This window comes from Saccopteryx bilineata, chromosome 4 (genome assembly GCF_036850765.1).
Source record: "Saccopteryx bilineata isolate mSacBil1 chromosome 4, mSacBil1_pri_phased_curated, whole genome shotgun sequence".
NCBI classification, from domain to species: domain Eukaryota; kingdom Metazoa; phylum Chordata; class Mammalia; order Chiroptera; family Emballonuridae; genus Saccopteryx; species Saccopteryx bilineata.
Window position 1 is genome coordinate 2,235,643 of NC_089493.1, and position 23,832 is coordinate 2,259,474.

Consider the following 23,832-nt stretch of genomic DNA (forward strand, 5'->3'; position numbering starts at 1 on the left):
ACAGGGCATTCCTAACCAAGACCTTCCGTGGGGCTGGGGCTGGCCATGTACACTGTCTAACAGTCCCAATTACAAAGATAAATTAGGATAGACGTCCTGCCTGTTCTTGCTACATCTTGATAGAAAGTTTCAAAATAATTACTTTCAGACCTCTTTCCAGACGCCAGGACTCCAGGGCTTGAGACCCAGCCTTATCTGCACATTCTCTGCTGCTGACGTAAAACTGCTCACCCTGGAGCGCCTGGGTCTCACTGAAACTGCAGGTGTGGTCAGGACAACACCTGACCTTCCCTCTGTCCTCCTGCCTCCCTGGGCACCCCTCCTGGGCCTGTCGTCAGACCCTTTCAAAGCTTCTTGGAGCTCTGCTCTGGAGCATGTCCTCAGGCCTGGATAAAATCTCTTTTCCATCTGCAAAGTCTCCAGTCTTCTTTCTGGCGACATGCTCCATGCCATGGCCTGGGGCTTCCTCTGGAAGGTTCTGTCCCAGCATGGAGGAGGCACAGCACCAGCCTGTGTCTAAGCAGAGGGGGTTAGCAGCCACTGCAGAATCCAGACGAAAACAGCTTCCTGTGGCTCCCAAGGCCAGGCTGGTCTCTCTCTCTCTGCAGAGTGAAGTGATGTCTCTCTCTTTTGAAAAATGCTGACTCTGGTTGGTTGTCAGAATCGCCCCATCTGAGTCTATAGCAAGATGCTACCAGAGGGTCATCTCAGAAGGAGAAGCTGTTTCCCAGAGGTCATGAGTGGCCAGGGTCCCCAGAGCTCACCTGCCTCAGGGCTTTCTCCCTTCAACTCTCTCTCTCTCTCTCTCTCTCTCTCGCTCGCTCGCTGTATCATGGAAGGGAGGAAATAGTTCTCCAGAAACTCCAAGACTGTGTCTGTGTGGGCCTGTCACCTCCGCCCCACGGAGCCACCTGCTGCTGCAGCCACCCTGGACCCTGTTGGAGATGTTTGCTAGCCTGGTGGTGTCCCCGGGAATCCATGTCTCCACACCAGAGACTCGAACCGACTTCAGTGAAGCCAGCTGACACGCTCGGTGCCAAAAAGCCCGGAGCCCGGCCCCGCCCCGGCTGACTCTGGCCCTCTCCGTGGAGTTCTTTTCCTTTCGAAGTGATACAGAAAGAGCCGCTGTTTTGCTCAATCTACCCTGAACCCTGAAGAGCTGCTAAGGAGGCTGACCAGTCTGGGAGGGGGTGGCACAGCAGGGAGCATGCCTGGTCCATCTGCTGAGACCTGGAGACAGCCAGGTGAGGACCTGCAGAGACGGGGGCGGGGGCAGGGTGGCTCCACCACCCCGCGGAGAGGGTGGGGGGCTCGGGCTCTAGAGAGAAATCTTTTAACTGCTTGGTTTTGGAAAACACACTTGCTGTCGTGGCGTCTCTTATGGGGGCTGGTTCTGAGCAAACTGCCCAGCTTAGTGAGCATGTCACTCAGACTGTTGTTATGGCAAAGTCTTGGTGGTGGCCCTGGCTGGTTGGCTCAGTGGTAGAGCGTCGGCCCAGCGTGTGGATGTCCCGGGTTCGATTCCCAGCCAGGGCACACAGGAGAAGTGCCCACCTGCTTCTCCACCCTTCCCCCCCTTCTCTCTCTTTTTCTTCTCCTTCCCTCCTGCAGCCATGGCTTAATTGGAGTGAGTTAACCCAGCGCGCTGAGGACAGCTCCATGGCCTCCGTCTCAGGTGGTAAAAAATGGCTCCGGTTGCAACAGAGCAAGGGCCCTAGGTGGGCAGAGCATCGTCCCCTAGTGAGCTTGCCGGGTAGATCCCGGTCGGGGTGCATGCGGGAGTCTGTCTCTCTGCTTCCTCTCCTCTCACTAAATTAAAAAGAAAAAAAAAAAAGCCATGGTGATGACTCTTTAGTGCTTAAAAGTAAAAATAAAACGATAAAGTCAGAACAAAGCATGCTCGACCCACTACTGTTCAGTAGTAGCTCTTGGATGTTTATTGCTAAACTGCTCCAACCGGACATAGAACCACATGGCACGAACATGCCACCAAAGGTCCATGCTCTGAGCTCACTTCAAATAGCAGGGTTGTAGAAATGTGCCCAACACTGGCTTTCGGATGTCTCAAAAGATCGTAGAAGTCAGGGGGTTGAGCTGAACACTTAAGGAAAAATAGAAAAGTCCAGAAAAATAGTTTCTTCTTCCTTTTTTTGTTTTTTGTTTTTTGAGGCACTGGTTTTGTCTCCGAGGGGCACAGGGCGTGCTGTGCCTGCCGGATCAGCTCCGTCGCCGCCGTCTAGAACAGCTGGATGATCGAGTCCCTCGACTTGCCGACACCAACCCATTTCACTGAAAGGGAAAAGGGTCGTTCAGGCCCGGGTGCCGCGAGGAGGGGGAGGGTGGCCGGGCGCAGGGCACCCACCTGCCACTCCGAGGTGATTCTCCACAAACCGAACGTAGCTCTGGGCCTGAGAGGGCAGGTCCTCCCACTTCCGGGCGCCCGTGGTGTCCGCTTTCCACCCAGGGAGTGTCTCGTACTCCACCTCGACCTTCTGCAGGATCTCCTGGTTAGCTGGGGACACATGGGGGTGGCGGCGTCCCTCAGGCATCTGCTCCGTGGTTGCGGGAGCAGACGCTGGAGAGTGGGGACCCCCGGCCCGGGGCCTGCTTCCCTGGGGGCTCAGGGGCGAGCAGGGCAAGTCACCCTGTTTGTTTGGTTTTCTCGGGGTCGGGAGTGGCTCTCAGACACAGGCTGCATCCCTTCCAAACCGGGGACACATCCACCCGACGCCCGGACTCCCAGGTGCCCTCCTGGACCGTCCATGGCGACTCGGCTGAGGGATGCCAAAGACCCTGCCTGGAGATTCCTAAGGGACTCTGCAGCTTTCAAGTGTTGAGAAATCCCGAAGGAGCTATGCTTCCCACCCCTCCCGGGGCAAAGACCCCACTTGGAAGGGACCCCTGGGCTCCCGGCAGATGCCAACCGCACTTCAGGGATGGAAGATGCTGGAAGAAGCCATCCAGCTCAAGGGCCTTGAGCCTCAGCCCCTTCTGAGTTTGCGGAGTCCCCCGGACCCTGACCTTGCGGTCACACCACATTACAGTTCCACCCTCTCAAAGGTCAGGATCAGTAGGGCCGGGGGCCCCTCGGAGCCGCTGGTGGGTCCACACAGCCCAGGGAGGGAGGGGCAGCTTGTCCACCACCAAGGCCGGGGGAGGAAGCCGCTGGTGGGAGCAGGGGTCAGAATGTGACCCATTGTCCACATTCGTATGTCATTGTGAAACCCAGGAACACAGCATGAGCTTTATGCATCTCAAAAGGAGGGACTGAGGTCCTGACCCAGTGGTGGGCGCAGCGGTAGAGCATGACCTGGGGGGCTGAGGTCCCAGGTTTGAAACCCTGAGGTCTCCAGCTTGCACAGGGGATCAGTGACATGATCCCATCGTTGACGACTTGAGCTCAGAGGACTCTGGCTTGAAGCCCAAGGTCGCTGACTTCTAGGCCAAGGTCGCTGGCTTGAGCAAGGGGTCACTGGCTCAGTTGGAGCCCCTCCACCCCCCCCCCATCAAAGCACATATAAGAAAACAATCAGTGAACAAGTAAGGTGACACAGCTTAAGAGTTGATGTTTCTCATTTCTTTCCCTTCCTGTCTCTGCCTCTGCCTCTCTCTCACTAAAAACTAATGAATAAATTAAATAAAAGGACAGACTGTGATGCAGGGATCCTGGCTAGGTCTTACACAGTCCAACTCAAAGTGTGTTTTCTCAGGCCAAACGGTCATCTTTCCATCTGCACCAAGACTTAGGTTTTCCAGAGTGGTCCACGTCTGCGGTCAGGAGGTAGGCCTCGATGGCCAGGTGGCTGCAGGTCCCTCAGGGCCCTGAGGTTGATGTCCAGTTCCCTCCCACCTGCCACCAGCACAGTCAGTCCCTCTGAGTCCTTCCCAAACAGTGACCCGGGACCTGGCCGGCCCGCCCCCACAAGGGCGTTGAGAACCTGGGACGGCGAGTGGTCAGACAAGCGCGGCTCCACGCGTGAACCCTTCCCCTCATCTCCCGGACCCACCGGGCACGTCTAGCCCATGCCAGTGCACTGCCCACGCTGGGAAGTCTTAGGTTTAGGTGCAGGGCTCCTTGAAATCCAGAGCCCCTTTAAACCTCAAACTCCCCTCACCCAACTTCCCGCTGGGGCTCAGAACACAAGGTTCTCATCCTCCCGCTGGGAGGCTGTCCTTCATCCGCTTGCTACCCTTGCCCTTCCCGGCTTCCTCCTGGCCTTTACTTGGAAATGTAGCAAAAAGTTGACCTTTGCAGGAATGTTGGGGAAAGCTGACATCCGGGAGGGACCTGACCACTAGGGGAGTTTAGATCGCAACAATTGTTTGTGAAAGCCTAGCCACAGACTCAGAAACACCAGGGCCCAGCTGTTCCTGGGAGATTCTTGACTTCCGGCTGTCTTCAAAATTTACCAAGGGCCCCCGAAAGGACCATGCCGATTAGGCCTGTGCTACATCAGAGGGAACTTGTGTTTCTGCAGCGGAATCCCCCTTCTCCGGCTCCTCAGTTCAGTGACCAAGGCCACCAACCCCGATATGCTAATCTGAGCATGTCCAGGTGCTCCAAACCATGTCAGCAAGAGCCTGCAGCAGCCCCGGTATCTATGGCTCCTTCCTGCAGCTCGGGGGTGGGGGTGGGGGGCTGACACCCTTTGCTGGTCTCGGCCCTCTTGCACCCAGGGGCTATTGAAATAAACTTTCCTCTGGGGACACACTACTTAGCCTCCTGTTTTCGGTTCGTCCCGTCCCAATGGTTTCTGCCTTTCAGGAAGCCGACTCCCGCTCGTACCTGGGAAATAGGGGATCCTCTTCCCATTCAGCTTGTACGAGACACCAACTTTGATCTCATCCAGGGCATCCAAGATGTCCAGTTTCGTTAAGGCCAGCCTGTCCAAAACCAAGACAACACAAGGGAGAAGCTGTTGGCAACACGCTCATGGCTTTCTCTGGCTCCCCCCCTCCCCCCCGCATCCCACTGCTCCTCTGCTTCCGTGAACAGAAAACACAGCTGAGGCACTCGAGAAACATGGCAGGGGGGCCGGGGCACACCACCAGTGTCACAGGGTGGCATCGCCATACCTGCCTTCCACCTGGCTGTGTCTGGGGTCAGCACAGAGCCCGTGCCCAGGCTCATGCACTCTGCTCTGCTCACTGCCCTGGGCTTGCCTGCGACACTCAGTGCTGTCCTCAGAGACCATTGTCGGGTGCAGTGTGCCCCAGCATGCGTATGCTGAGGCCCTAACCTGCAGGCCCACAGGACGGGCTGTCCTTGGGGTAACTAGGTTACAAATGAAGTCACTAGGGTGGGGCCTCACAGTCCAGCATGACTGGCATCTCTACGGGTCCATCCATGCCTGTCCTAATGTACAGACCAGACCAGGGCTGGAGGGGTGGGGTCCCAGCCTGGAAACTTCCAGAAGGGCTTTGTGCTGCCATCTTCCTGTCCTCCACCCCACGTCCCCGTTGGAGAGTGAGCAGGGACACCTTCACCCTCTGCCACGGGGCAGGGGACGGGGACGGCCTCTCTCTTCCCAGCACCTTCTGGGTACTTTCTCCACGGAGACGTGAGGGCCCAGCATTGTGGGTGTGCGCCGGCCCCCTGAAAAGACCTCCTGACTCCCCACCCCAGGCCGGGGCTCACACCAGAGGCCCGTGGGCCCCAAGAAGGCCGCCACCCCATAGTCATGCCCCCAAGTGTGTGCACCCCGGGAGCGTTCACAGAGCGTGGGCTGGGCCGTCAGAACCGCGTGCACCCCGGGAGCGTTCACAGAGCGTGGGCTGGGCCGTCAGAACCGCGTGCACCCCGGGAGCGTTCACAGAGCGTGGGCTGGGCCGTCAGAACCGCGTGCACCCCGGGAGTGTTCCCAGAGTGTGGGCTGGGCCGTCAGAACCGCGTGCAGCCCCAACTGCCTGGCGCCCATGCAGACCCGGCCCGTGTCCACACCCCTGATGCCGACGTTGCTGTCTGGCTTCACGACTCTCCCTCCCGCCAGGCCCTGAGCCCCAGACCTCACACAAGTGTCTCCCTTTCCTCATCTCCCTTTCAGCCTGGCCCCGTCCGTCTCTGCCTACAAACACCATTTCACGTCAGTGCCCCGGCCAGCGGCTCTCCAGCTCCCTCGCTGCACGTGGGCTGCAAAGTGCTCGGTCTTTCCGGACTCTGACATCCCCTGTGGGAGGCCTGCTCTGCCAGCATCGGGACCTCTGTCCGTCCGGGTCTCAGAACTCAGGGCGAGGCCTCCTGTGACGCTCCGTCCTACACTGAATGGGGACAGTCTCTCCTTCCCACGGCCCCAGTCTTGTACCCTAATAAACCAGCCAGCTGGACGTCCATGCTCAGCCAGTCCAGGCCGGTTTCCATATCGCAGCATGTTGAGTCTGTCAGGACAAGGGTGCACACCCCTGTGCTCTGGGCTTACCGCTCCCCTCTCTGCCATCGACAGATAAGCTATCTTAACCTCTGACAGGTGCCAAGACGCCCTCTGGTCTTCACAGCATTGCTCATGGGCTCTGAGTGCCCTGGACAGAGTGCCTGGACACATCACTACTCATTGTGGCCCTGCCATGCGGAAGGGTCCGGGTGGGGTGATGACACCCCACTGGGGAAGGCTGTCCAGTTCGTCACTCTGGTGGGGCCCAGGGGAATCCAAGACAACCTCAGCTTCGTGGATGGCTTCGGGATGGCCACGCGGCCACAAATGCTTACGCAGTAAATCCGTTGACCATGTGAGCATATCTCAGAATCATCAGGTCCAACCAGCCACAGCGCCTCTTCCTGCCTGTGGTCACCCCCCACTCGTGGCCGCGGTTCTGCAGCAGGTCACCAATTTCCTATGCGAGGACAGGGCAGGGCCACTTGTGCATGAACTGGAGCCTGGCCCATCCCTGCCCAGACTTCCCTCTGCTACACCCCTGCCCCCTGCCCCCCTGGCTCAGGGCAGGGCTGGGAGCTGCACCCCTGCAAATTCCCCCCTCATTGGCCAACACGCCCCCAGCTGAGGCTCTGGCCAGTGGGGGTCACAGGAGGACTTGTGGGGGAGGCACAGGCTGCCTCCCTCACCTCCTCCCTGTCAGCGCTCATATGCAGGAGGTGAGGGCAGAAGGGACCTGTCCTGTAGCTTAGCTGGGGGCCTGGAGTGTGAGTTGACTTCTCCTGGGGTCCCTGTCCCTATGCCCATGTCCCCCTGCCCTGTTACAGCTGCCAGATACTTCTGGACACTGACTCCCTACCTGCTCCCGGCCTCACAGGCCCCTGCTCAGGACAGGAGCCTCCTGTCCTCGTGGCCACCAGGACACAAGGCCAGTCTGAGAAAGGCAGGCTGCTGGAACCCTGAGGACTCCTTCCTGAGCCAAGGGGGGGGGGTCTCTGACCCCACTCGCCTGCAACACTCCCCAGGGGGAGCAGGGCTGTGTGGACACGCGTGTGCCCAGTGCGCCTCAGCACAAGCCCGTGTGGTGGCGTGGCTCCGGAGCCTGCGGCCTCACACACATCTTGTCGCGCACCCCCACGGACGCCTGGTCCCCCTTCGCATCCCCACGGGGTCCCGCGGGGCTGGGGACTCACGTTGATCTGCTCGGTGGGGAAGGCGCCGATGCCCACGCGTGTGGTGTAGGCCTTCACCACGCCATAGACGTCGCCTATGTTCTGGGGCGGGATGCCCAGCCCCGTGCACACACCACCCACCGTGCAGTTGGATGACGTCACAAAGGGGTAGGTCCCTGCAAGACAGAGCCGGTCGGGGACTCGCCAGGCCTGCGGCTCACCCACAGCCCAGGGACCCTCTGGGCAGAGGCGGCGGTGGACAGCCCCCACCCCCGCACGGCCCCTGGTAGGTCCCTGCAAGACAGAGCCGGTCGGGGACTCGCCAGGCCTGCGGCTCACCCACAGCCCAGGGACCCTCTGGGCAGAGGCGGCGGTGGACAGCCCCCACCCCCGCACGGCCCCTCGGCAGGGTCTCTAGGGAGAGCAGCTTCAGGGGCCTGTCCTGGGGGAGTGGCCCCCACACAGGGTCTGGGGGGTCCGGGAGGGAGAGGGCTGCTGCAGGCGGCCTCCGTGCTGGTGTGCCCCCGGGTCGGGGAAGGGGAGTGCGGTCAGACCACCCGCCCCCTCCCGGTTTCTCTCGCCCTCGCCCTCAGTCCTCTTCTCTCCAGCTCAGCCTCTCGCCTCTCGGCTGAGGTTAGAACGAGGTCAGCGTGATCGCTTTCATGGCAGGGCTGACAGCAAGCCTGAGGAAGGGGGCTCGGCCACATGTCCCCCCCCCCGCCCCCGCCACCCGGCCCCGGCAGGGACTCAGAGGACGGTGTGTTGGGGGCGGCCTGCCGGGACATACCGAAGTCAATGTCCAGGAGGGCTGCGTTCGCACCCTCCACGAGGATCTTCTTGGGGGGGCCGTGGAGCGCCTCGTACATGAAGTAGACGCCGTCCCGGACCATGGGCCGGATCCGCTCGGCGAAGCCCTGCGCAGGAGGAACGCGGCTTCAGGGGGTGGTCCGGGCAGCCCCCAGCTCCCGCCCCCTCCCGACAGACAGCCGGGCCCCACCAGGCATTCCCCGCCCGCCAGGGGCCTGCCCTGCAAGCCTGACCCGTCCCGGGCTTGCCTGCGACACTCAGTGCTGTCCTCAGAGACCCTTGTGGGGTGCAGTGTGCCCCACCATGCGTATGCTGAGGCCCTAACCTGCAGGCCCACAGGACGGGGCTGTCCTTGGGGTAACTAGGTTACAAATGAAGTCACTAGGGTGGGGCCTCACAGTCCAGCATGACTGGCATCTCTATGGGTCCATCCATGCCTGTCCTAATGTACAGACCAGACCAGGGCTGGAGGGGTGGGGTCCCAACCTGGAAACTTCCAGAAGGGCTTTGTGCTGCCCTCTTCCTGTCCTCCACCCCACGTCCCCGTTGGAGAGTGAGCAGGGACACCTACACCCTCTGCCACAGATGGGATGGGGACGGCCTCTCTCTTCCCAGCACCTTCTGGGTACTTTCTCCATGGAGACGTGAGGGCCCGGCCTGGTGGGTGTGCGCCGGCCCCCCTGAAAAGACCTCCTGACTCCCCACCCTAGGCCGGGGCTCACACCAGAGGCCCGTGGGCCCCAAGAAGGCCGCCACCCCATAGTCATGCCCCCAGGTGCGCGCGCACTCCGGGAACGTTCAGAGTGTGGGCTGGGCTGTCAGAACTGCGTGCAGCCCCGGCCAGCTACCTTGAGCCTTTTTTTTTTTTTTTTTTTTTTTGTATTTTTCTGAAGCTGGAAACGGTGAGAGACAGTCAGACAGACTCCCGCATGCGCCCGACCGGGATCCACCCGGCACGCCCACCAGGGGCGATGCTCTGCCCACCAGGGGGCGATGCTCTGCCACGACCAGAGCCACTCCAGCGCCTGGGGCAGCGGCCAAGGAGCCATCCCCAGCGCCCGGGCCATCTTTGCTCCAATGGAGCCTTGGCTGCGGGAGGGGAAGAGAAAGACAGAGAGGAAGGAGGGGGGGGGTGGAGAAGCAAATGGGCGCCTCTCCTGTGTGCCCTGGCCGGGAATCGAACCCGGGTTCCCCGCACGCCAGGCCAACGCTCTACCGCTGAGCCAACCGGCTAGGGCCTACCTTGAGCCTTTTGAGTTGACCTTCCACGTCTACTTCCAAAGTGGGGAACATGGACTGGTGCTGATGGGCGAGGTTCTTGAATCTGCAGAGGGGACAACGACTGGGTCCCCTCCGCCCTGCTGGGTCCCCCAGCCTCTCTCACTAGCCAGCCCCCCCCAGGGCTGTGGGCGGTCAGGTACCTGGTGGAAAACTCATCGAAGTCGGACAGCAGGTCGCAGATGCGCAGGCCCGTGCGGGCCGCCTTGGACGAGTAGGCGGGCCCGATGCCCTTCCTGGTGGTGCCAATGCTGAGAGACGGGGCGGCTGTGAGCACGGGGCCCTGCCTAGACACTCGGGGGTCCCGGCCAGCGCCCCGGACCTACGTCCACCCCAGGAGTCCTGGTGGTGTGAGAACCAACTGGACTGCTCATGCGGCCAACTCTCAGGAACCGGGCTGGGCAGTGGGCAGTGGTCCTGAGCCCCAAACTGAGCCTCCCCTCGTCCCTTGGTCTGGGCCCCAGCGCCCCGTGGTGCCCTCCTGTCCAGCACTGGGGATGCTGCCCTCCAGGGGCTGGGAGCTGGCTGTGCCCACCCTGCCCCCTCTGCTCGGCTGCAGGCTCAGCTCCGCCCCCTGCGTCTGACCGAGCCATGGGAGTGTGTACTTGTGCGTGTGCGTGTGAGTGCATGTACAAGTGTCAGCACATGTGTGCACAACTGTGCGTGTGTGTGTGCACGTGTGGGGAGGGATGTGAGAACCAGACCCCCCTCCTAACCAACGTCCCTGAAGAACACGTGTATGAGCACCAGGTGCGGGCAGGGCAGGATCTGGACGCCTTGGGGGGCTGTGGCCTGTGTGTGAGGTCCAGGCTGGCCGGGGAGCCTGGTGACAGGTGACTGACAGCGCGCACACCCCTGTGGGGGGGTGGCAGCCAGTGACAACAGCATGGCCCCAGGGAGGGGAGGGGCAGGCTCACTCGGGACTCCGGACGGGGGAAGCTGGGGCTGAACCGACAGGGCTTTTCTCCCATTACCTTGGACCGGACACCCCCCAGGACAGCGGCTTGGGGTCGAAGCCACCTCGAGAGGCCGCGGGTACTCACTTCTTCCCCTCCTGGGCTTGCCGCTGCACCTCCTGCAGCCCGTCAACCGCCTGGTGGAAGTCGAACACTGCGGGGCCAGGCGAGGGCGTCCCAACGGGGGGAGAAGCAGACCCAGGGTTACGGGCCACGCCCGCGCTGTGCCCGCCCAGCGCCCGGGTCTCCGTGGAAAGGGGACAGGCTGGAATCCAGCTCCCACTCCCCACCAACGCAAGTCCCCCTGGGCTGCGGTTTCCCCATCTGCCCTGGGGGCCGTGATCCCGACCAGCCGGTGCTCTGGGAAGGCCGTGAAGGGCTGGTGCTCTGGGAAGGCCGCGCGGGGCTGCGAGGGCCCTGGGAAGGCCGCGCGGGGCCGGTGCTCTGGGAAGGCCGCGCGGGGCCGGTGCTCTGGGAAGGCCGCGTGGGGCCGCGTGGGCCCTGGGAAGGCCGCGCGGGGCCGTGGGCCCTGGGAAGGCCGCGCGGGGCCGCGTGGGCCCTGGGAAGGCCGCGCGGGGCCGCGTGGGCCCTGGGAAGGCCGCGCGGGGCTGTGGGCCCTGGGAAGGCCGTGCAAGGCTGTATGGGCTCTGCGGCCCGGGAGGAGGGCCGGGGAAGGACCGCTTGTTCACAGGGCGGGGAGGGGCAACACTCACCGAGGTGGGCTCGGTCAGAGATGACGAGCCTCTTCTCCCAGTCCCTGAGGCCTACAGTGACAGGCACAGGGGAGACCTCAGGTGGGCAGCTCCCCTAGGGCCCACCTGGCAAGAGCCACCAAGGTCATCTCCAGGGCATGGCCCTCCCCTCGTGGCTTCTCCCCCCGTGGGGCGGGGGAGTCCCAGACCCTTACCTCCAGGGGAGGACCCCCATTCCCATCTATCCTCCCCAGGCCCTGCATCCCGGCACCTGTTGGTGCCCCCAGGGTCAGGTTCCCAAGCTCCGCCTCCTCCATGGCCCTCGCAGGGTCTCGGGGCTGCTGTGCTGGGCTCAGCCTGCACTCCACACAGCCCTCACGGGCCCCACGCGCCCAGACGCCCTGGCCGGCAGCCTCACTCACTGCCCGCCGGCCTGCTGCCCCCGAGGAGGCCCAGGCACCACACCCTTCCCCCGGGTGCGGTCAGCCCACCAGAGAAACCGCACAGCAAGGCAGCGGCCAACATGGCCGCCAGGGACCTACCTTTCTTCTCATTCTTCTCTGCTTCTTCGAACAAGCCCGGTAAGTGGACAACCACCCCGTTGCCTGTGACACATGGACACGGAACTGAACTGTATCACGTCCGTTGGGGACTTACATTTATGATGGCATGAAATTGGCACCCCCCCCCCTTCAGTCAGAGCGGCTGAGACGTGGATGCAACCCCATGCCCACGACGGAGGAAAGGACCACCTGACGCGGTCCTTCCACACCGTGCCACGTGACAGAGGGGACAGACGTGGTGACACCTGGTACACCACGATGGGCCCTGAGGACGTCATGCTCAGTGAAGTCACCCAGTCACAGGACAAGCACAGTGTGAACCACTCACACGAGGTCCCCAGAGGAGTCAGATACCCGCAGGCTGTGGAGGGTGGAGCCAGAAGCCGAGGGTGGTGGTGGTGGGGTTAGTTTAACAGGGACAGAGGCTCAGGTGAGGAAGTTGGGAATGTTCTAGAGATGACAGTGGGGACGGTTGCACCACAGTAGTCATACTTAGCACCTCTGAACTGTACACTTAAAATGGCTAAGACGGTACATTCACATTGTGTGTGTTTTATCACAACAGAAGAAAGAGCCCATGCCTGACCAGGCGGTGGTGCAGTGGATAGAGCGTCGGACTGGGATGTGGAGGACTCAGGTTCGAAACTCTGAGGTCGCCAGCTTGAGCGCGGGCTCATCTGCTTTGTCACCAGCTTGAGCCCAAGGTCACTGGCTTGAGCAAGGGGTCACTCACTCTGCTGGAGCCCCCCAGTCAAGGCACACATGAGAAAGCAATCAATGAACAACTAAGGTGCCACAACAAAGAACTGATGCTTCTCATCTCTCTCCCTTCCTGTCTGTCTATTGCTATCTGTCCCTCTCTCTGTCTCGGTCTCTGTCATAAAAAAAAAGAAGAGCCCAAACCGAACAGCGTCACCTGAAGTATTTGCAGAGACAGAGCAAAGTCCAGGGGTGGGGTTGGGGGGAGAGTGGCCAGCAAATGGCATGAGGGAACTTGTTGGGGTGACAACAGTGTTTTAAAACTGAATTGCAGTGATGGCTACACAGCCATGGGTAAATTTTATGGCACATAAATTGTCCCTCGGCCCTGGCGAGTTGGCTCAGTGTTAGAGCGTTGACTGGGTGTGTGGATGTCCTGGGTTCAATTCCCAGTCAGGGCACACAGGAGAAGCACCACTTCTCCCCCCTCCCCCCTCTTGCTTTTCTTTCTCTCTCTCTCTCTCTCTCTTCCCCGTAGCCATGGCTCGATGGGAGTGAGTTGGCTCCATGCCCTCTGTCTCAGGTGCTAAAAAAAAAAAAAAAAGGCTCCAGTTGCAATGGAGCAAGGGCCCCAGATGGGCAGAGCATCGCCCCCTAGTGGGCTTGCTGGGAGGATTCCGGTTGGGCGCATGCTGGAGTCTGTCTCTGCCCCCTCTCCTCTCACTAAATAAAAATAAATAAATAAATAAATAAATAAACTGTCCCTCAAGAACGCAGTTACAGTTTATTTAAATGGTCTGAAAATGGGAAAGCAGAGACAGGCAGCCCGCCAGCCCCAGGGTGAGCCGGCTCCTGGGGGCCCTGCTGCCCCAGGCACAGAAAACTGGAGCGGGCCACACGGCAGACTAGCCCAAGGTCACCCGTTCCTGGGGGGTCCAGATAGAGCTGCCCGCTGGCCCTTCCCTCCAGGACCACAGGCCGCTGGGCCGGGGCCACCGTCTCTGGGTCGGTTCCCTCCGCGGTTGGCCGTGGCACGGGCTCAGCCAAGGAGCGTCCACACAGATGGGAGTGACTCAGGGACCACGCCAGCCACACCGAGCACAAAAGGTCACCTAAATGCCACGCAGCCTGAGATGACCGGGGCGGGGCCCGGGGAGTGCTGCCCGCTGAGGGGCAGCTGCGTGGGCTCCGGGGCCGTCAGCCCTCGCTGAGCGTGAGGCTCAGGCACCGCCCGACCGCGCTGCCCCACAAGCTGAGCCCCTGCTGCCGTGCCCTGGTGACCGTCCGGCCCGGGCTCCAGCCACCGGCCCTGACCTGCCCCGAGCTCCTCAGGGACCGGGCAGAGTGCCCTCCCCCCACCAGGAGGTGCCTCCTTGGCCTCGCTTCCTGGCTCCCAAGTGGCTAGGGCGAGGGGGCGGCAGACGGGCCGGTGCTGAGAGGGCTTCCTGCAGCGGGGCCACCCTGCCAGGCCAGGCCGGGCCCCATGTGACCGGCAGGGCGTCCACACGTCTACACGCATGTGGAGGGGGCGCTTGGCCACCTGCCCAGCTTGCCCACACACGGCCTCACAGCTCGTGTGTCCCTCCCGTGGGCCGGACCCCGTGCCATCGCTGGGCACACACACCTGCTACTGTAGCCCCTGCTGCCTGACCAGGCAGGGGCAGGTACAGACGAGTCACTAGTGTGTCTCAGTCGTGAAAAGAACTAGAAGGACAAGTGCTGGAAGGCCTGGCCTGGGGATCGGGACAAGGTTCCCTGAGCAAGGGAGGCTAAGAGCTGAGGCTGGGACAGGTCTTGTGACGAGGACGAGAGAGAGGCCAAGAGAGGGCAGGGGAGAGAGGGCGAGGTCCACACAGTCCCGGAGGTGCTTTGTCCCTCAGGGGCACCAAGAAGCTACCAGTGGCTTCAGGGAGGGCAGGGGGGGCTGGCTGGGGGGCAGGGGCCTGCAGAGGGGAGCGAGGAGGGCCCTCCACAGCATGGACTGCGTGCAGGAGGGAGGGCAGGGGGGGCTGGCTGGGGGGCAGGGGCCTGCAGAGGGGAGCGAGGAGGGCCCCCTACAGCATGGACTGCGTGCAGGAGGGAGGGCAGGGGGGGCTGGCTGGGGGGCAGGGGCCTGCAGAGGGGAGCGAGGAGGGCCCTCCACAGCATGGACCGCGTGCAGGAGGGAGGGCAGGGGGGACTGGCCGGGGGGCAGGGGTCTGCAGAGGGGAGCGAGGAGGGCCCTCCACAGCATGGACTGCATGCAGGGGGGAGGGCAGGGGGGACTGGCCGGGGGGCAGGGGCCTGCAGAGGGGAGCAAGGAGGGCCCTCCACAGCATGGACCGCGTGCAGGGGGGACTGGCCGGGGGGCAGGGGTCTGCAGAGGGGAGCGAGGAGGGCCCTCCACAGCATGGACTGCATGCAGGGGGGAGGGCAGGGGGGACTGGCCGGGGGGCAGGGGCCTGCAGAGGGGAGCAAGGAGGGCCCTCCACAGCATGGACCGCGTGCAGGGGGGACTGGCCGGGGGGCAGGGGCCTGCAGAGGGGAGCGAGGAGGGCCCTTCACAGCATGGACTGCGTGCAGAGGGGAGGGCAGGGGGGACTGGCTGGGGGGCAGGGGCCTGCAGAGGGGAGCGAGGAGGGCCCTTCACAGCATGGACTGCGTGCAGGGGGGAGGGCAGGGGGGACTGGCTGGGGGGCAGGGGCCTGCAGAGGGGAGCGAGGAGGGCCCTCCACAGCATGGACCGTGTGCAGAGGGGAGGGCAGGGGGACTGGCCGGGGGGCAGGGGCCTGCAGAGGGGAGCGAGGAGGGCCCTCCACAGCATGGACCACGTGCAGGGGGGAGGGCAGGAGGGAGGGCAGGGGGGGCAGGGGCCTGCAGAGGGGAGCGAGGAGGGCCCTCCACAGCATGGACCGCGTGCAGGAGGGAGGGCAGGGGGGACTGGTTGGGGGGCAGGGGCCTGCAGAGGGGAGCGAGGAGGGCCCTCCACAGCATGGACCACGTGCAGGAGGGAGGGCAGGGGGGGCTGGCTGGGGGGCAGGGGCCTGCAGAGGGGAGCGAGGAGGGCCCTCCACAGCATGGACCGCGTGCAGGGGGGAGGGCAGGGGCCTGCAGAGGGGAGCGAGGAGGGCCCTCCACAGCATGGACCGCGTGCAGGAGGGAGGGCAGGGGGGACTGGCCGGGGGGCAGGGGCCTGCAGAGGGGAGCGAGGAGGGCCCTCCACAGCATGGACCACGTGCAGGGGGGAGGGCAGGGGCCTGCAGAGGGGAGCGAGGAGGGCCCTCCACAGCATGGACCGTGTGCAGAGGGGAGGGCAGGGGGGACTGGCCGGGGGGCAGGGGCCTGCAGAGGGGAGCGAGGAGGGCCCCTACAGCATGGACTGCGTGCAGGAGGGAGGGCAGGGGGGACTGGCTGGGGGGCAGGGGCCTGCAGAGGGGAGCGAGGAGGGCCCTCCACAGCATGGACCGCGTGCAGGTCAGGAAGAGCACAGGCTCCCCGCCTAGGTGGGGCCCGCCACACAGCAGGAGGCCAGGCCCATCCCAGACACACATACACACACCTGTGCAGGCATATGCTCAACCACGGGCACATGCACACCTGTGCAGGCATGCTCAACCACAGGCACACACACACACCTGTGCAGGCATGCTCAACCACAGGCACACACACACACCTGTGCAGGCATGCTCAACCACGGGCACACGCACACACCTGTGCAGGCATGCTCAACCACGGGCACACACACACCTGTGCAGGCATGCTCAACCACGGGCACACGCACACACCTGTGCAGGCATGCTCAACCATGGGCACACACACACACCTGTGCAGGCATGCTCAACCACGGGCACGCGCACACACACACACACCTGCACCCACGTGCAGCATACTCATCTGCACACATGCATACGGGCTTGCCCAGCACCCCTGGGGAGTTTGGGATCTCAGTGGAGCCCCTGACTCCCCGACCTGCCCCATCAGGCTGAGGGCAGGCTCCCTGGTCGGACACCAGGCCAGGGCGCCCGCGTCAGGGCTGGGACCTCGAGCCTTGGCCTGGCTGAGCAGGGTGTGTGGGGACAACTGAGGCCCTGCCTGGCGCCCTGGGCTGCCCACGTCCGGGAGGGGTGGTGGCGGGCACTCACCGATGAAGGACACAGCCTTGGTGTTGATGATGCCGCTGGGCAGCAGGTGGAAGTCGTACTCCTTGCCGTCCACCACCACGGTGTGGCCAGCGTTGTTGCCCCCCTGGGGACAGAAACCGGCTGAGTGCCCAGGAGCCCCAGGTCTTGGACCGCCCGGGAGGGCCTGCCCCGCACCCGGCCGCACTCTGGGCCAGCTCCAATGCCAGGAGCTCCGGGGCCACGTCGAGGCGTCTTGGGGGTGGGGGTTCTGTCTCCGGGGGCGTGGGAGGTGCCGTCCATGCTTGCACTGGGGAGTCTAGTCCAGGGTCGGCTCTGGTGCCTGTCTGGAGTGTGCTGGCTTGGTGCTCTGCTCCTCCAACAGATGCGGGGTCTCGGGCACGGAGCTGGGCCCAGGCTCCTGCCAATACCCTCGCTACCTCGGGGGCACATGCTGACACCCCAACGAGGTGTCTCAGGACGCCTCGGGGGGCCCTCCAGATGCAGAAATGAGAGGCACAAACTCAGGCCCCCATGGCCCAAACCACCACGCTCCACACAGCCCGAGCTCTGGTGGCAGACAGGTCGGGGACAGGTGCCACCATGGGCCAGCCGGGCCAGCGCCCCTCACCCCCTCTGCAGTGACCCTTCCCTTAGGTCCCACACCTTCCAGTTAAGAATAAAAAATGAAAAAAAACAACAACACAATTTTGAGGCCAGCCCCGTTCTGGGAAATGCCAAGCCACAGGGTGCTTGCTTTGAGAACTTTTGCTGACGTGAACTGGGGCTGGCGGGGAAGGTCACACTGGAGGGAGGCCTGGCCTGCCGCCCAATGTCCCACCACTCAAGGGCACTGTGTGGTCCTCAGGGCCGCATGGGTCCTTGGGCCCCCCCCACCCTGGGTCCTTGGCCCCCCCACCCCCACCGCCCCTCCCTCCCGGGTCCCCACAGGGAGTGAGTGAGCAGGGCACCAGGGAGAGACACATGCCTGCTGGTGCCCAGCCCCGAGAACCTGCCCCTCGGTGTGCCCGTTCTGTCCCCAGGACCCGGGAGCCCAGCCTGGCCCCACCTTCCTGCCTCTACTTCCCACAGACACTGGCTTGTTCTGGAGACCCCTCCACACCACACCCTACTATCCTGCCCACAGAGGGGGTCCTGGGTTGCAGGCTAGGAGGAGCCTCAGCACCCACCCCAACCCCCCACACAGGGCCAGGCAGGGTGGGGCCCTCACTTCCTTTCCGTATCCACCCCAGGCTGCGCTGAAAAATGGGGCTGCCTCCCACAGTCCCGCGGGGGGGGGGCACCTGCTCCTCACGTTGTGTCTGGACAGATGGCCAGTCTCCCAGTCCCTCCCTGAAACAGCCAGGGAGGGACGACTGGGGCCGGCAAGGGGCAGATGCAGGAGGCCTCAGCCCCTGAACTGCTAAATGGAGTGGAACTTAGAGCCCTAGCCCACCACCCCGCTCCCCCTGCAGCCCACTCTGCCCCCCACTGCTGCGGGCTGCCCTCAAGGGCCCTGCTGGAAACCCATCCCCCCAGGGGTCCCGAACACCGGGCATTCCGCTCACAAAACACGTGTGGGGCCCTGGCCGGTTGGCTCAGTGGTAGAGCGTCGGCCTGGCGAGCAGGAGTCCCAGGTTCGATTCCTGGCCAGGGCACACAGGAGAGGCGCCCATCTGCTTCTTCACCCCTCCCCTTCTCCTTCCTTTCTGTCTCTCTCTTCCCCTCCTGCAGCCGAGGCTCCATTGGAGCAAAGATGGCCCAGGCACTGAGGATGGCTCCGTGGCCTCTGCCTCTGGCGCTAGAGTGGCTCCGGTTGCAACAGAGCAACGCCCCAGATGGGCAGAGCATCGCCCCCTGGTGGGCAGGCCGGGTGGATCCCGTTTGGACGCATGCCAGAGTCTGTCTCTCTGCCTCCCCGTTTCCAACTTCAGAAAAATAAAAAAATAAAAAAACAAAAAACACGTGTGGGAGGCCCCTCCAGCCTGTCCCCCATGCTGCTGACCCGGGGTGTGGAGGCCATGCTCCCAGGTGGGCCATCTCCGAGTCCTGGGGTCACTGCTGTCTGGGCGTGCCTCTGGTGGCCCTGCCCTCCCTCACCGCTGCCCTGCCCCAGAGCGTCCCTGGGACTTCTAGGTGCTTGGCTGTGGGAACCTCGCATGTGCAGGGGAAATGGAGAACGAGGGGCCCCGGGGGACCTGGAACTGAGGACGGTGCCCCATGAGTGAGGGCAGGCAGGGCTCAGGGTAGAGCCTGCGCTAGGAGGGGAAACCAGGTGAGCCTCCCACGGTGACACGGGCTGGGTTAGGGAGAGGCAGGTGCAGGGAGGGGGAGGGGGACAGGGCGGTGAGCTTGGCCTTGACCATCAGAACCTCCCTGGGGTGCGGGCGCCGTCAGTCAGGAGGGGTGGACGGCGGGCAATTCGGACAGGCCCATGTGTGGCTGGCTGACAGGCCTGGGGTCCCTGCTCTGCCCTGGACCCCGCACACAAGCAGGAGTCCCCTCCAAGGCTCTCGGCACAGCCACAGCCATCTTCGCCACCAGAGGGGGGGCAGCTTGGGGGGCTGTGGACTCCAGGGACAGATGGGGAAACGGAGGTCCCCACTGAAGGGAGTTTGCAGCGGAGCTCAGGCCACACTGCCCCCCTGTGCTGGACGCTCCCCCGCCCCCCACAGTGAGGCCTGCTTGTCTGCTGGGCGGGCGCCAGATGAGCCCACACACCCCGCCTCACCTCCCTGCTGAGTGCCCAGTGCCCACACGTGCCGGCATGATGGCCTCTGAGCAAACCCTGCCTTTGTTTGGCGTAAACACGGGCACCTAGGAACAGGCACCGGTCGCTACGGACCAGTGGGCGTCAGATAACCCCTACCAGCTGCAGGGCCCGGGCATCAGCCCACAGGCCGCTCCCAGGGACATGAGCCAGCCGAGATGCAGAGCCCAGGGTGACTGTGCCCCCGACCCTTGTCTGTCCTCCCCCAGGCCACACGTGGCCCGATGGTGAGGCCGGGGTGGGGACACCCACCAGCCACCCTCAGGCTCTGGACCGACTGCTGTCGGCAGGCCCCAGGGGAGGCGGGCCAAGGCCCACTCGGGCTGCAGCCTGGTTTAGAAAACCCCTTGGAGAGGGCATCTTGCCCAGGGTCCCCATGAGAGAGGGGAGATGGCTTGTCTGGGCTCCTGCCTTGTGGGCTGTTCTTGGCCTTCCTGTCCTAGGTGGCTGTGTGCCAGTGCCCCATCTGTGAGAGTGAGCCAGGACCGTCCCTGGGACCTGGGCAACTGGGGCATTCCCAGACCTCTCTGACTCACCGTCTGACCAACAGCAACCTGGGGGCTGCCTCACCCTACTTCTACGCCCCTCCAAGTGCTTCCCTCTGTGGTGGTCTGGAGTCAGGCAGTCTCAGCACCTCCAGGGGGCTGAAGCCACCCCTCACGATGCCCTGCTGGGCCTGACCAATCACTCAGAGGCCCCTGTGGGTGCCAGCTGCCTCCCTGGGGTCAGGGAACTAAGAAGGGGGGGCTATCACACTCTCAGACAAGGGAACAAGACCAAGGCAAGGCTAGCCCACTCAGGAATCTGACCAGCCTGACCTTCCCTGTCCTTGAAGGCGTTCGGCCCAGGCCCAGTCACATGCACAGCCTGTCCCCAGAGAGTGAGTGGTAACCCTGGGCCATGCAACATACACCCCAGGGCTCCCCCCACCCCACCCTGCATCTGGAGGGCCTGCCCACCCTATGTGACCTCTGCCACCCTCCTTGGCACCCCAAGGCTCGTGCAGCCCTGACATGAAACCCTGATGTTCCCGCTGGGGGCCCTTCTCCATGCCTCTCCTTATCCCCATGTTCAACCTCAGGGGGCTCCCTGGAGGAAGCATGCCCTGAAAGCCCTGTCACCCACGTTTGTCCCCAGCCGTGCTCTCTAGGAGCTGTCCTTGCACCATGTACTGCACTATCTGCTTGGAAGCCTCCACTCACATCCTCTGACCCGCCAGGCTCCCCACCACTCAGCCACCCCCTGCCCCCTACCCTTCCTTCTCTGACCCCCACCACCTAAGTCTTCTCGATGCTCAAGATGGCAACTTTGGCCACACAGGGCCCACTCAGCCCAGGTTCCGGGGAGGCACCAGCCTGGCCTGTGAGAGTCCCTTCTCCCCATCAGCACCAGCTCCGTCAGGACAGGGGCCAGCTCTCCCGTCTCTGTGCCTGCCCCCTGCCCTGGCCCATGTGCAGGACAAGTGGACAGAGGGAGCAGAGAGGAGAGTGTAGGGTGGGGGTGAGGGGCGGGGCCCCAGCAGCTCCTCAGAGGTGTGAACCCACCAGTGGGCTGTGGCTGTGGCCGTGGCCATGGCCCAGCAGGAGATCTCTGGGCTGCGGCAGCAGCAGCAGGCTTTACCAAGATCACGCACACCACGCAGGGCCAGCGCTCGGGGCGGAGACACTGTGACCCTGTCTGGGCGAGGCTGAGGAGTCCCCCACCTAGGCGGTGCTTCTCTTCACTCAGTGCCCACCGGCAGGTTTCATCCATCCACGCATTCACTCAACCCCAACTGAGAGTTCCCCTCCTCCCATGAGGCCTTGGGGCAAGGCCTGGGACAAAGGAGGTCACAGGGACACAGGACATCGGGCCAGGGAGGAGAAGGGAGGCTGCCTCAGAAACGGGTCCCGGGGGCAAAGAAAATAGCAGGAGGAATCCAGGGACCGAGACTGGCCCACAGGCCCCGAATAACAGGTGAGAACAAAGAAAGTGCAGCTGCGGGCGACGCAGCTGCCACCTGGGGAGGCCCGGGCCCAGGTGACAGGCCAGGAGGCCAGGTCACTGGGCTGGCCGGCTGCTGGCCCTTTCAGGCTGCTGCCCAGGCAGACTCCAGCCCCAGCCTTCATGGCCTTTGGTGGGTCTGTCCAAGGCTCTTGGGGAGTGACAGGAGTGGGCAGCGTCCGGCCTGCTGACCCAGCTGGCAGAGCTCCAATCCAGAACAGAACCAGCTCCACAGCTGGAAGGAGAGCCAGTGGCCTCAGGCTGAGGTAGTGAGGGTCACTGCCACGTTACTTTGAGGAGGGGAGATGAGCCACAGATGGGCAGGGGAGGCTGAGTGGAGCCGGCAGTTTATGTGGAGGGCCGTGGGTGTCACTGGAGCCGGGGGCGGGAGGTGGGAGTGTCTCAGGAGGGGTCAGCGGGGGAGGAGCAGCTCACTGACCACAGCGCATCCAGCTGCAGGGGGACAAGGGCCCCTCTCTCACCCGGCAGGGGCTCCAAGATCTGCTTCTGAATCTGGGGCTCTCAAGAGAGAAGGGTGGGGGACCTTTTGAGTCCTGGTAAGCACCCCCCAGGGGTCTACAGTCAGCTTTGGGCAGAGGTAGTCCAGCTGTTGAAGTTTCCCTGAGCCAAGTGCATTGGGCCTGTCTCCTTCTCAGGGGGACTCTGAGCCCCAGTTTCTGTGGCAGGAAAGGCCACCGAACCAGGGAGAAGAAGCCCAGGGGGTACCCCTTTCCCCATATTTGGCAGCATTCTTGTTAGTGCTCCAAACGCCAGCAGCGCCAATGCAAACACCCCAAAGCCAACCCCTTTGTGCTCTGATTTCAATCAGCCACAGCTGTGGAGTATTGCTTAGCAGTGGCCCCAGCACGGGGCAGTGGCCTCCAGGGGGCGCCAGCATCAGGAAGAGGCACAAAGTCTGCCCGCAGGGCACAAAGTCTGTATCTGGCCTTCTCCCTGGCACCACCAGCAGCTGGTCACCCTGGCCAGAAGTCCAGGGCCCCTCCCTCTCCCTGTTTGGCCAGGACTCTCCTTCTCCTTGCTCCGCCTCTCTTCAGGTCCTCCCCACTGTCCTGCCCTCACCTCTGCCTCCTCTTGGCGGACACCCCAGGGTCACCCCTCCCAGAAAGGCCTTGCTCACTTATGCTCCTGGGCGTCCAGGCGCCCTCTGTGTGCATGACCCCTGTGCGGAGTCAGCCAGCTCCTTCCCAGATCTGGAGTGAGGCATGGAGGTGCCCCGGTGGTCCCCAAAACCACCTGGGAGCTGGGGTCCCCGCCTCCTCCCTTACCGGAGGGCCCAGCAGCACGCCCAATGGCACACCCCACCCGCTGAGGATCGGGTGTCCCCAACTCAGCAGGACTTGTATTTATAGCTCTGCTCCTGGTGCACTGCAGGGCTGGGGGTGGGGGAGGTGGGGTCCCTGGGGGAGGGAGAGGGGTGTCCCGTACAGGGAGAGAAGTGTGAGCGCCTGTGAGTGGGTGTTGTGTGCATGTGTGAGTGGGTGGGGGTGACCGCTGGAAAGGTGTCCCCGGGAGGGAAGGGCTCCAAGAGGCGTGTCAGTCTGGGTAGGGGTGGGGGTGGGGGCTCGCTGGGTGGGGGCGGCCCGGCGCACCTGGCAGCGGCTGATGATGTCGGCGTCCGTGGCCAGCAGGTCCACCACCTTGCCTTTGCCCTCGTCCCCCCACTGCGCGCCCAGCACCACAGTCACCCGGGAGCCGGTCGTTGCCACCTCCTGCTGCAGCCGCCCCCGCTTGACGCCGCCTGCGCCGGGGGGCCGGTCGTTGGAGGCTCGGGTCGCCGACATGCTGCTTGGCTCGTCCGCTGCGCTGAAGCCACTGGAGAGCTGGCCCGAGAGCCCGCCGGCCCGCGCGCCCCGGCCATTAAAAGGCGCCGGCCCGGGGCGGGGGGCGGGCCCCATGACGCTCTTGACCTCCGGCCCCGGGTCCCGCCCCGCCGCTGCCAGGAGCCGAGTGGGGCCGCAGGCACCATAGGGCGCACGGACTGACGGTGCGCTCCGGAGTCCCTTCCGTGGGCCTGGCCCGGACGCCCCGTGGACGTCACGAGGGCGTTCGCGACCCCAGCCCCCTGGCAGGCCTGGGCGCTGCGAGCCCACCCCGCCGGGTCCCAGATCTCAGACATCCAGGAACTGCGGGGATCCCCTCCAACGCGGGCGTGCGGCTTGCAGAAGGGGACTTTCGTCTCTGTGCCCCACTTGGAGGGTCCACACGCCCCGGGGGCTGGGGGTGCGCACGTGCCGGCTTTGAGCCTGGGTTCACTGGGCCGGCGCGCGCGCCCTCTGGTGGCCGCGGAGAGGGCAGCGTGTCCCCCTTTCCCGCCCCAATCGTGCGCAGGGTTTGGCACAGGACAGGCCGTGCCTGCTCGTGTGGGTACAAGCACGCGGGCTCCATCCGAGAGCCGGGTTACCCTCGGTCCTCAGGGTCCTGAGTCC

General features: G+C 63.8%; 1 protein-coding gene across 1 annotated transcript; it reads right to left on the reverse strand.

The window, feature by feature from the left end:
* Positions 1-1,895: 1,895 nt before the first annotated feature.
* On the reverse strand, positions 1,896-23,292 carry ADSS1 (adenylosuccinate synthase 1). Its single transcript, XM_066276056.1, has 13 exons — positions 22,996-23,292; positions 16,657-16,759; positions 11,816-11,878; positions 11,295-11,345; positions 10,669-10,735; positions 9,769-9,876; positions 9,590-9,671; positions 8,328-8,454; positions 7,562-7,716; positions 6,704-6,828; positions 4,787-4,884; positions 2,363-2,512; positions 1,896-2,289 (listed from the first exon to the last, which is right to left on the reverse strand). The coding sequence occupies exons 1-13, from the start codon at positions 23,185-23,187 to the stop codon at positions 2,237-2,239; spliced, it is 1,374 nt and encodes a 457-aa protein (XP_066132153.1). The 5' UTR covers positions 23,188-23,292; the 3' UTR covers positions 1,896-2,236.
* Between the last annotated feature and the right edge of the window lie 540 nt (positions 23,293-23,832).